Source organism: Saimiri boliviensis, chromosome 1 (assembly GCF_048565385.1).
Source record: "Saimiri boliviensis isolate mSaiBol1 chromosome 1, mSaiBol1.pri, whole genome shotgun sequence".
NCBI lineage: Eukaryota > Metazoa > Chordata > Mammalia > Primates > Cebidae > Saimiri > Saimiri boliviensis.
In genome coordinates, this window is record NC_133449.1 from 177,563,360 (window position 1) to 177,575,950 (window position 12,591).

At 37.7% G+C, this 12,591-nt stretch overlaps 1 protein-coding gene and 1 non-coding gene across 6 annotated transcripts in view; both read left to right on the forward strand.

Moving 5' to 3' along the window:
* Nucleotides 1–12,591, forward strand: part of AFF4 (ALF transcription elongation factor 4) — a 90,734-nt gene that overhangs the window by 68,113 nt on the left and 10,030 nt on the right. For all 5 annotated transcript variants that reach the window (XM_074381554.1, XM_074381560.1, XM_074381558.1 and 2 more), the window contains 9 exons: nucleotides 478–640; nucleotides 1,341–2,258; nucleotides 4,585–4,673; nucleotides 5,277–5,517; nucleotides 9,328–9,422; nucleotides 10,033–10,096; nucleotides 10,211–10,347; nucleotides 10,601–10,672; nucleotides 11,770–11,863. In XM_074381554.1, the coding sequence (XP_074237655.1) occupies nucleotides 478–640; nucleotides 1,341–2,258; nucleotides 4,585–4,673; nucleotides 5,277–5,517; nucleotides 9,328–9,422; nucleotides 10,033–10,096; nucleotides 10,211–10,347; nucleotides 10,601–10,672; nucleotides 11,770–11,863 (1,873 nt within the window). The remainder of the gene's footprint in view (nucleotides 1–477; nucleotides 641–1,340; nucleotides 2,259–4,584; nucleotides 4,674–5,276; nucleotides 5,518–9,327; nucleotides 9,423–10,032; nucleotides 10,097–10,210; nucleotides 10,348–10,600; nucleotides 10,673–11,769; nucleotides 11,864–12,591) is intronic.
* LOC120365510 (U5 spliceosomal RNA) lies at nucleotides 9,084–9,200 on the forward strand. Its single transcript, XR_005580436.1, has one exon. It is a non-coding gene; the product is annotated as a U5 spliceosomal RNA (small nuclear RNA).

Below are 12,591 nucleotides of genomic sequence, written 5' to 3' on the forward strand. Positions count from 1 at the left end.
CTTTTAAAAGGAATTACTCATTTCATTTACAGTGAAGTTCTGGATTCATAAAATTATAAGAGTCTAACAAAGAGTAAACATTTTAAAGAGAGTTGTAGCTGGGTGTGGTGGCTGATGCCTGTAATCCCAGCACTTCGAGAGGCCAAAGCAGGCATATCACCTGAAGTCAGAAGTTTGAGACCCGCCTGACCAATATGGTGAAACTCTGTCTCTACTAAACATACAAAAATTAGCTGGGCATGGTGGCAGGTGCCTGTAGTCCCAGCTACTCAGGAGGCTAAGAGAAGAATTGCTTGAACCCGGGAGGTAGAGGTTGGAGTGAGCTGAGGATCATGCCACTGCACTCCAGCCTGGGTGACAGAGTGAGACTGTCTCAAAAAACAAAACAAAACAAGAAAGTTGGTTGTCAGATTTGGATGTTTTCCTGTTGTCAGTGTAAAATAAACTTTGAACATTCGTATGTTTCATCTCTTTTAGTAACTCTGAACCTTCACACCATAATAGTGAAGGAGCAGATAACTCCAGGGATGATTCTAGTAGCCACAGTGGATCTGAAAGCAGCTCTGGATCTGACTCAGAGAGTGAAAGTAGTTCCAGTGACAGTGAGGCAAATGAGCCATCCCAGAGTGCATCTCCTGAGGTGAGACAAGAGAGAGGGGCTACCTTCCATAGGCCCTCTCAGGATTCTTGGTGATGTCCGTTTAAGACCTGATTTAAATATAAAAGGTAAAGGAAAGAAGATTCCATATTCTGACAAAAAGAAATTGTACTGTGTACCTTGGAGGAAACGTATGGTTCCTTGTTGTTTGAGGAAATTTGGTCTAGATTAGGGACTGCTTGGCATCATATTACAGGTCACTAAAATACTGTGTATCTTTAGTTTGGTCTTTATTTTTATGATTCAACATGGTAATTGATGTTCTGTAGTTACAAAGAACATCCTGTTGTTGATAAAAAGCATCTTATATAATACAATTTTAGTATAGCTTTAATACAATTTTGTTAAATTGCAGTTAAAAATCTCTTTGTACCTACATCATTTCTTTACTTTCTAGAATTAAATATTCTGTATGGTCATTTGTAATTATGCTTTTGAAATTGGATTCTTGAATAGGGATATTTGTAATTTAAAGGGCATATATAACATTAAGCTTACCTTCTCATTCAGATGATAAAAGCTAATAGTCAATACTCAGCCCTTTGCTTTGGTTCATAGAGAATCATGGCAAGTAAATGCTTTTGTTGCATGAGGCAATTGTAGTTTTTGTCTTCTTTGAAGTTATAAAGAAGGGAGAAACCTTCAGTATTGACAAAAGCATACATATTTCTCTGTTTTTCAGCCTGAACCCCCGCCAACAAACAAATGGCAACTTGATAATTGGTTGAATAAGGTGAACCCACATAAAGTGTCACCCGCTTCTTCAGTGGACAGTAACATCCCATCATCTCAAGGTTACAAAAAGGAAGGCCGAGAGCAGGGCACTGGGAATAGCTACACTGATACAAGTGGACCTAAAGAAACGAGTTCTGCTACTCCTGGACGAGACTCCAAAACCATCCAAAAGGGATCAGAAAGTGGGCGTGGGAGGCAGAAATCTCCTGCTCAGAGTGACAGCACAACACAGAGAAGAACTGTAGGCAAAAAGCAACCCAAAAAGGCTGAGAAGGCAGCTGCTGAAGAGCCTCGTGGAGGCCTGAAGATAGAAAGTGAAACCCCTGTAGACTTGGCTAGCAGCATGCCCTCCAGCAGACACAAAGCAGCCACCAAAGGCTCAAGGAAACCCAATATAAAGAAGGAGTCTAAGTCTTCCCCTCGACCTACAGCAGAGAAGAAGAAATATAAGTCAACAAGTAAATCTTCCCAGAAATCAAGGGAAATCATAGAAACAGATACCTCATCCTCAGATTCAGATGAAAGTGAGAGCCTCCCTCCTTCTTCACAAACTCCTAAGTACCCCGAGAGTAATAGGACTCCTGTTAAACCCTCCTCAATGGAGGAAGAAGATAGCTTTTTTCGGCAACGAATGTTCTCTCCTATGGAAGAGAAGGAACTTCTTTCACCCCTCAGTGAGCCTGATGACAGGTATCCACTTATTGTGAAGATTGACCTGAATCTTTTGACTAGAATACCAGGAAAGCCTTACAAAGAAACAGAGCCACCCAAGGGGGAAAAGAAAAATGTGCCAGAAAAGCACACGAGAGAGGCTCAGAAACAACCCTCAGAAAAAGTTTCCAACAAAGGCAAGAGGAAGCATAAGGTGTGTGAAGGGTTTTTGTTGTTTGTTTTGAAACATCAGAATCTGAAATGCCACATCAAAATCTGAAATGCTGTGGAAATCTCAGTAAGCCACCAAAGTAGCAAGGTGGGTCACAAGCTGTGACGGAAAATAGTGGGTAAGTCCAAGGCCCAGTTGAGGCTACATATGGAGCAGTCTCTTGAGGACTTCTTTGTTTCTGCCTGTGTCCTTCAGTAAAGCAGGATAGTTGCTAATGAAATAAGAAATGAGCCAGTGTTTTTTAGCATGTGCTGGCCAGTGTAAAGGTCAGAGAGCATTATCTTGCAGACAGGCCTTTGCAACATTCTCAACATTTTGGTTGTAGGTGTTTTTAGTTTGGATATGTACCCTCCAGGTTGTTATAATCCCTACCATTCTTTTCTGTCTTACACCCAGACCAAGTCACTCTTTTAACGTAAGTAATACTGATTTCAGCTAAAAAAAAAAAAAATTGATTTATAAATTTTAACATATCCTTAAGAATTCCACTAATCTGCTGTGTACCTCTGTGCCCCAGCTTCTTTTCCTTAACAAAGGTCAGAACTAAAAATACTGCTGGCACATAGCCAGCTCTCATCCCTAAATATATCCAAGATAATTTTGGATGTAGAGGCAAATTTGTACATTTGAGTTTTCTTAGAGGAAATGCGAAAACTCACACGTGTCTATGATCGGAAGATAATAGTCATATAATGAAGAGCTCTGAATCACCTACACATACAGAGATGCTTTGGGAAAAACAGCCTGATCTTTTCAGCTCTAGTGAGGAATTTTTAGGAGAATGTAAAGTTTTAAGTATTCTGTATCAAAGAATAATATAATTTCCCCTGATACCTGTATATGATTGTGAAAGACTAAAAGTTAAGCTTGAGTAGGTGAACAGATAGGTACCCAAATGGCCTTACCAAATAAACTTAGAATGATACTACAGGGAGAGTAGAGCACTTTTTTAAAATGAAGTGAGATATTTTCTTTTTCTTTTTTTTCTTTTTTTTTTTTTTGAAGTGAGATATTTTCCTCTCTCCTTTTCATAAAACCACAGTGCCATGTGCAGATGATACATATTAAGAGACATTAGAATAATACCTCACTACTTTTTGACGCTTTAAAAATTGAAATTGTCTACATTATTTGAATTTCTAGAAAACCAAAGCTTACTACAGTCTATACTGTACCTAATGAGTTTTATTATGTTATGGTAGAATATTTACATTCTCGTGCCCTGATATTTGAAGCAAAAGGAAAACTTAGATTCCTTTAGAAAAATAACGTTGGCAGTGAGTGGGCCCACCACTTGTGTTTTCCATCAGAAAGTTTTTTCAGTCACTAGCCTGGGCTATAATCAAAAGTATGGACCATAACAAATGTTGGCAAAGTTGTGAAAAAGTTGGAACTTTGAGACAGTGTTGGTGAGAATGGAAATGATACCACTGCTTTGGAACATAGTTTGTTTGTTACTGAAGAAGTTATATGTAGAATTACCTTTTGACCTGCAGTTGTACTTCAAGGTATACATCCAAGAGAAATGAAAACATATGTCCACACAAAAACTTGTACTTGAATATTCATAGTAGCATTATTCATATTAGCCAAAAAGTGGAGACAACCCAGATGGCCATCACTTGATGAATGACTAAACGAAATGAATAAATTCTATGCAGTATAATACTATTTAGCCATAAATGAGAATGCTGTACTGATACATGCTGCAACATGGATGAACTTTAAAAATGTTACACTAAATGAAAGGAGAGCCAGTCACAAAAGGTCACATATATTGAATGATACCATTTTCCTGAAATGTCTAGAATAGACAAATCCATAAAGATGAAATGTGGATTGCCAGTGTCTGGGGGAGGAGGAGATGGGGAGAGACTGCTAATGGGTATAGAGTATCTTTTCAGGATAAGAAAAATATTTTAAAATTCATTGTGGTGATGGTTGTACAACTCTGTGAATATACCAAATGTTATGGAATTGTGTACTTCTAAAGAGTGAATTTTATGTTATATAAATCATATCTTAATTATAGTTTCACAGATGCCACCCCTCAAATCATTACACCGAAAAGATTCCATCTTAGACACTGCAGGAAATCTGTTTTAGTCTATCTAAAATAGGAGACCTCAGCCTTAACCTAATCTCTTTCAATATTTCAATATTATTTAAATGAATTATTGTACTTCTCTTTTATTTTCTTTCTGATGTCTTATCAGGGATAAACTCTTTATGGGTAGCTAGTGCTGGAAGCTGAAGTTAGTTGAATAAAAATCAGACCTAGTAGCCACGGTTTCTATTTTTCATCTAGAATGAAGATGATAGCCGAGCCAGTGAGAGCAAGAAACCCAAAACGGAGGACAAGAATTCAGCAGGCCATAAGCCATCCAGCAACAGAGAGTACGTCCCCAAAACATGTTGCATGCTAGTGTTGTTAATATACGTGTATCACTTGATACTGGGTACTTTCTAACATGCTCTGAGTGTTCCTTTTAGTAAATGGGTGTCATGTAAATGCACACACATAACATATGGCAAATAGTGGGAGCTTTTGCTTTTAGCTAATAGGGATGGGCAACATTTAAAATTTAATTAGTTCTTCCTTTATTTTTTATTGGGGGTAGGGGTGAATATGGGGGGAGAATTAAAATAAAGCTATTAGATGGCAAACTTACCTATAATTTCAGAGAGACTAGTTGCCAACTTATGAGTGATAATCTCTTCATTCACCATTCATCAATTTGTTCATTCAGCCAATATTTATTGAGTACTTACTGAGTGGTAGGTCATATTTTTGGCACTGCATATACAACCACAGGAATAAAAACAGACAAGATGCCTACCCTCATGGAATTTACAGTTTTATTTTGTTTTACAGAAATCATATGTCCTAGTAATGAAATGGGGAAAAACAGATTTGTCTTGAAAGCAAAGAGAAATGGAAAAATCTGTCACCTCTGTGTCACTGTGTGGAGAAATGAGGGCATTTGTTTTATTTGGCAGGTCATCTAAGCAGAGTGCTACAAAAGAAAAGGATTTGTTGCCTTCTCCTGCTGGGCCTGTTCCTTCAAAAGATCCGAAAACAGAGCATGGCTCTAGGAAGAGGACTATTAGTCAGTCTTCTTCCTTAAAGTCAAGCAGTAATAGCAACAAGGAGACAAGTGGCAGCAGCAAAAACAGTTCTTCCACATCCAAGCAGAAGAAGACTGAAGGGAAGACTTCCAGTAGCTCCAAGGAGGTTAAGGTAAAGTGTTAGGGGCTGGGGCTTTTGAAAATCGCTCAGTTTGCCATATGACTTCTCCAAGGTGACACTGCTTTGAAATTATTGTAACATCTCAATAAACATATAGGTCTATGCCTTTTTCCCTCTCAATATAATAATACTGATCAATGAATACAGTGATGTGAGACTGTGAAAGCAGTAAGTCAGCTGGTCACATGCACATTGAAATAAAAACCCCTGGGTGCAGTGGCTCATACCTGTAGTACCAGCTATTTGGGAGGCTAAGATGGAACGATCACTTGAGGAATTTGAGTCCAGCCTGGGCAACGTGATGAGACCCTGTCTCAAAGAACTTTAAAATTGGAAAAATAAAGATAGAAACCAATAATTGGAAAAGTTGGTTATGGAAGTTTTTAAAATAAGGACTAAATGGTTTTAGTTGCTGAGATCAAGTTCTTGTGTTTTGTTTGAAGTAGGCTTTGAGTTTGTCAGAATTAGACTTTACAAACAAGTTATATTACATAAGGTGACAAAGCAGTCATTTGCCTTTGATTCATTAAATAGAAAAAGAAATCTTTAGCTAAGTTAGCACTGTAATTATTTCTAATTATTATTCCTAGGATAGTCACAATGTAGGGGAATATTCTTCATGTTTATGGATGGAGATTTGGATCAAAGAAGCTTTTTCAAGGTTGTACTTTAATTGACTCACCCTCAATTTGTTTACCAGGTCCTTTGCATTGCTTTCTAAACTGTTTACAAATTTACTCAAATCAGAAAATACCTATTATTTAGTAAGAAAAGGTTTGAGAGTTGAAAAATAAGACTGCTTTAAAACTATTAGTTATATTGATTAAATGTGGTAAATAAAAATTTTTAAATTAAGATCATTTTAATTAACAACTTCTGAAATCAAAATACACATTTTCTCTAGCTGAACAACCTCCTTCTGTAGTAGTTCAGTGTTAGCACAAAGGGCTTAAGACCTTGACTCTTATATTGGCCCTGCTTCATTGCTCCAGTTCTCCATCTCCCCGCTGATGGTTTTTCTCCATTTCCCATCCTTTAACTGTAGAATTTGAGGCCTCTGTGCTTGCTTCTTGAAACCTGTTACTGCTTTTTTTTAAAAAAAAAAATGTATTAAGTGAGCTCTCCTGCTCATTTGGCTTCTGCTGTCTCACAGGTAAAAATCACTGTGTACGCTTCTAACACACATTAGAAGGGAGTTTTGGTCGGGCATGGTGGCTCACGCCTGTAATCCCAGTACTTTGGGAGGCCGAGGCGGGTGGATCACAAGGTCAAGAGATCGAGACTATCCTGACCAACATGGTGAAACCCCGTCTCTACTGAAAATACAAAAATTAGCTGGGCATGGTGGTGCGTGCCTGTAGTCCTCGCTGCTCGGGAGGCTGAGGCAGGAGAATCGCTTGAACCCGGGAGGCGGAGGTTGCAGTGAGCCGAGATCGCACCACTGACTCCAGCCTGGTGACAGAGCAAGACTCCGTCTCAGGAAAAAAAAAAAAGGGAGTTTCTTCAAGAAGTTTGTCAGCTTCTTGAAAGCAGGGATTTGTGTCTTTCTTATTTTGTGTTTTATCTAGTACTTAACTTGTTGGGTAATGAGGAAATATTTGCTGGATCAAATGTCATTTGGGAGTCTGTTGTTTTCAACAAAATATAGAATAGGTCCTTACTACTTTGATTTCAGTAGCCCTTGGGACTTAAAGTTATTGAAGTTAATATTTGTTAGTCTTGACAATTTCCAAGTTAGGCAGTGACATTTGAGTTTATTAGAGAAAAATCTGTAATTTAGTTAGGTAATATGCTACTTTTTATTCTATCAATGAAAGAAAAATTAGATCTGGAAAACCAACATTACACGTAATTTTTATATTAGAAAACTGTGTTTAAATATCTGGAAACTTTTATTTTCAGAAATCCTCTGAAAAGCAAATCTAAATGTAGGTCCTTAGGGGGTCTATTTATAAAACATAGAGGGAGCCAGGCATGGTGGCTCACGGCCTGTAATTCCAACAGTTTGGTAGGCTGGCTGGAGGATCACTTGAGCCCAGGAGGTTGAAGCCACAGTGAGCCATGATTGCACCACTACACTCCAACCAGGGTAACAGAGTGAGATCCTGTCTCAAATAGATAAATAAAACAAAGAGGGAAAGCTATCCTAGTAATGTTACATATAACATAATATTCAGAAGACCATTTCGAAGTACAATTATGTATTTTAAAATTTTGTATGTTTTATATAAATATAAAAAAATTTATATTATTGGGTAAAGTAAAGTTATATATTATTGGGTTTTCTAATGTTGAAATATCCATGCATTCCTGGAATAAATTTCACTTGTTTATGGTGTTTCATTATGGAAAAATGTATATTTGTTTTATTGAAGATAGGGCTGGATGGGAGGCAATTGAGAGAGAATCATAGTTCTCTGGAATAAATTCCACTTGTTTATGGTGTTTTATTGTACAAAAATGTGTATTCATTTTGTTAAAGATAGGGCAGGATGGGGGGCAGTTGAGAGAGAATCATATAGGGCTATATTAAAAGGAGTCAGAGCAGACATGTAGCCAGGTGCAGTGGTACATGCCTACTATCCCAGCTACTCAGGAAGTTGAGGTATGAGGATCACTTGAGCCTAGGAGTTTGAGACCAACCTGGGCAACATAGCAAGACTCCATCTCAAAAAAAAAAAAAAAAAAAAAAAAAAAAAGAGGACATGTGGATGGGATGCAGAATAAAGTTTAAGAAAGTAGCTAGGCTTTTGAAGACTGACAATTCTGAATTTAAAACTCAAATTCCAGGAACGCCACTTAAAACCTGTTTGAACTTAGACAAGTTACTCAGCCTCCTTGAGACTGCTTTTTCATTTTATCTGAATAGCAGTACTTATTTCCTAAGGTTGTTGAGGGATTAAAAACAGTGCTAAGAACTTAGTTAACTTAGTGTCTGGTAAGTAATAAGCACATAATAAACATTAGGTGCTATTAATATTATTGCTGTTTTCATTGACAAGTAACTATCAATAAATTTTGCTGTAAGTAGTGCTGCCATTTTGGTATTAGGTTTTGTCTTCCTTATGTTTTTGTTTGTTTGTTTGTTTTGTTTTTTTTTGAGACGGAGTTTTGCTCTTGTTACCCAGGCTGGAGTGCAATGATCTCGGCTCACCGCAACCTCCACCTCCTGGATTCAGGCAATTCTCCTGCCTCAGCCTCCTGAGTAGCTGGGATTATAGGCACGTGCCACCATGCCCAGCTAATTTTTTTGTATTTTTAGTAGAGACGGGGTTTCACCATGTTGACCAGGATGGTCTCGATCTCTTGACCTCGTGATCCACCTGCCTCGGCCTCCCAAAGTGCTGGGATTACAGGCTGGAGCCACTGCGCCCGGCCTTGTCTTCCTTATGTTTTAACAACTGCCTAGGCCAGTGCCTGGCATATAGTAGACCCTTATATAAATATTAGAATGAATATTACAGTTATATAAAATGGACCCATTTTTTTTTAAAGTTTACATTATGAAGTTTATAAAAGTTTTATAACAAGGAAATTCATTACAAAAGGCAATGGACATGCTCTGGTTTCTCTTCATAATGAAAAAATCTTTTGCTCTTTACTAAAGATTTCTGTGGAGAGGAACAATTATGAGTTTGTAACTGAATTTTTTGATGTCCTGCTTAGTCAGGGCTCATTGTAAAAAAAAAAAAAGGCAATGGATTTTTGTTTCCTTTTTACCAGTGGCTGAAAAAAAATGCTGTTAGTTTAATTTTTAATCTCCTTACAGTTTTCATTGTAGTTATTTATTTTTTTGGTCAGGAAAAGGCTCCAAGTAGCTCCTCTCACTGTCCTCCATCTGCACCAACTCTTGATTCTTCTAAGCCTCGGAGAACAAAGCTTGTCTTTGATGACAGGTAAGATAATACGATTTTTTGTATGTGTATCTAAGAAGTGATTTCAGTCAGCATATAAGAAACTTATTTTAATTTCTATCATTGATCAGAAGGATGAATAGTTACATATGATCTGCAGCATAATCAAGTTTCAATTTGAAAGGTACCCACTAGTCCAACTACTGCTCCTTTAGTGACTCCCATGGGGGATGTGAATAATCTGCCTTTTAGTAGAAGAACCTTACTACTGCTGATATCACTGTTAAAATGGAGTTTTTCTTAGATGAGGAAGAGCAATATTGTTTTTTTCCTCTGTTTTACTAAAAGATTATTTCTTCTGCTCACACTTTGTTTATGCTTAATCTTTGAGTCAACTTGAGTAACTTAGTATTTAATACTAGGGAGCTTGATTTCTGTTTTCCTAATTAGATTTGCCACGAGTTAGCCAAATAACTTATGCTTTTAACCTGATATAAACATTTGTCAGAAAAAATTGAAACAAGTACTTAGTAATAGCTCATTTTATTCGCCTGAGGACATAAAAACTGAGGGTTACTAGATACTGAAATGAACTAGTATTATCTTATGAAAATATTTACTATTTTATTTATAATGAAAATTTACCTTGCAGAAATTATTCAGCAGACCATTATCTACAAGAAGCAAAAAAGCTAAAGCACAATGCAGATGCATTGGTATGTAAATATTCTCTGTACGCTTATGTATTTAATTAAATTAACTTAAATAATCTTTTGATGTTTGTGGCCATAGTAGACCACTACATATTACTTGTATTCTCCTTTCTTCAGTCTGATAGGTTTGAGAAAGCTGTATACTATCTTGATGCTGTGGTATCTTTCATTGAATGTGGGAATGCATTAGAGAAAAATGCTCAGGAATCCAAATCCCCATTCCCTATGTATTCAGAGACAGTGGATCTCATCAAGTAAGTGGAAAAACTTGGCAAATCATTGGCAGTAACATTATTTCTTTGGTCCCTCTGGGGAAGAGGCTGATATATAGTAAACTTAAGAGGGTGTATAATCCTTTAATGACCTTGGATAAAGGAGAAGTAGATACTTCAATGAGTATTTTTGCTTTTATTTAGGTTTGAAATTCTAATGTTTTGAGAACAAGTGAAATCATAAGATCAAGGTGAAGTATTCTGTTTGTCATTTGTTTGTTATTGTAACTCACAGATACACTATGAAGCTAAAGAACTACTTGGCACCAGATGCTACAGCTGCAGATAAACGACTCACAGTACTTTGGTGAGTTTCTGTGTACTACCCTCTATAGATGACAGGAAGTTCTATGATAAATAGTGCTGTGTTGCTTTTCTGAATGTTTTCCTTGAATCAGCCTTCTATAATCCTGTCTTAAATCTGTTCCTGATGGGTCAAGCAGGAAGCAACTCAAAATTCCTACTAAAAGGTTTTAGTTATTGTCAGTCTCTGATCCATTTCCCGCTTGATGAAAGCTTTGGTTTGGTGGGACTGATTTAGAAACCTCCAGGGTCTGACTTTTCCATGCTCTTCTTTTGGTACCCTGTCTCTCCATTCACTATACATCTACCTTGCTCAGAATAAAGAGTGTGACTTGCTTGCTTCATCCCAGTGAGATATTATCAGTTCGCTTGTTACAGACCTTTACTTTACCTGGCACTCTGTTTAACACTGGGAATGCAACTAAGAAGAAAACTAACAGAGCCCTATTCATCATGGAGTATTGTCTGGTATAAGAAGACAGAAGTCAACCAAATCATCATACAAGTCCATATTAATTAAATATTTTGAAAGAAAAGTATATTTAACTGTAACAGTAGAGGATAGGGAGACCTACTCTATTTAGAGGGAACAACATGTACCAGGGCTGAATGGTGGAAAGAAATGGGAAACTTTTAAGGAATTAAAAGAAGACCAGCGAGAAGCAGGTGTGACTGGAGACGTAGGCAGGGATGATCCTGCAGGGTCTTTGTAAGCCATGTTTTGGTTTGTAATATTTGTAGTTGAGTTTCCCAGTTTTCATTCCTTAATTTTAGATTGTTTACAATTTGGTTTGGAAATTCCCTCCCTTTGTAGTCTTTAAAACTTCCTCACATGTTGGCGTCCTATGAGGTGAGGTTTGAATTTTGGAATATCAACAAATAATGAAACGCTAGTCCTAGGCTTCTTAGTTGTCTCCCTCTCCCTAGGTTGTATACCACAGTAAGAACTCATCTTTTGGTTTTGCCTAAGGGTTAGTGTTGTGGCCTATGCTGTGGTCACATGAGCCAGTTACATATTCTTGCACAATGCAAAGGCTGTCTGTGCAGATCTGGCCAGAGTTTGCTGTCCTGGTAAATAAGCTGCCCTTTTCCATTGGCTAGCCTGCGATGTGAGTCTTTGCTGTACCTGAGGCTGTTCAAACTGAAGAAGGAAAATGCTCTGAAGTACTCAAAGACACTGACAGAGCACCTGAAGGTAAGTATGCAAAAGTGCAAGGTACATTTCTTAGGAGACAAAATGTGTCGTCTCCTGTCCTCACCCCAGAACTGTCCTTATGTTTATGCAAAACCCAACAGGGGAGGACCTACTGTTTGGGACCTTTCAGATAAGTTTGAGGCTTCTTTGAGTTTTTTAATATATGTGTATTTCATTGTAGAACTCTTGTAGCCACATGCAGCCGCTGTTTTTAGATTTTTCTAATGATCTTTTATTTTTATGCCATTGTTTTTTGACTACTATCTTAGTTTCCTAAAAGATTTTCCTGTGTTTCTTCAGGCTAACACCACATAAATCCTCCTAAGATCTGCCTCTGATTATGACTTGTAACCCTTCAGTAGTTGCCTACTGGGTCAAGTTTAAATTCCTTAACCTGGTCCCAAGGTCTCTCTCTATTTCTTGCCTAAACTTCTGCTTTAGGCAAACTGTATGGGGCACATACATTGTCTTTTCTGCAGCCTTTTGTGCTTAGTATGATTCACTTCTCCCCTGTCCCCCTGCCCAGACTCCCCCCTCCTTTTTTTAAGAGGGAGTTTTAAAGAAAATGATCATGGCTTACTGTAGCTACTCCCTGGCAGTTGGGAGTAGCTGGGACTTATTCCCCTTCCCTTCATCCATGTGTTCCTCATTCTTTCCTTGCCTCTTCTGTGAGTCTTCCAGAACACCCCAGCTCTCACCTAATAATTTTTTTTGTACATTTACACACA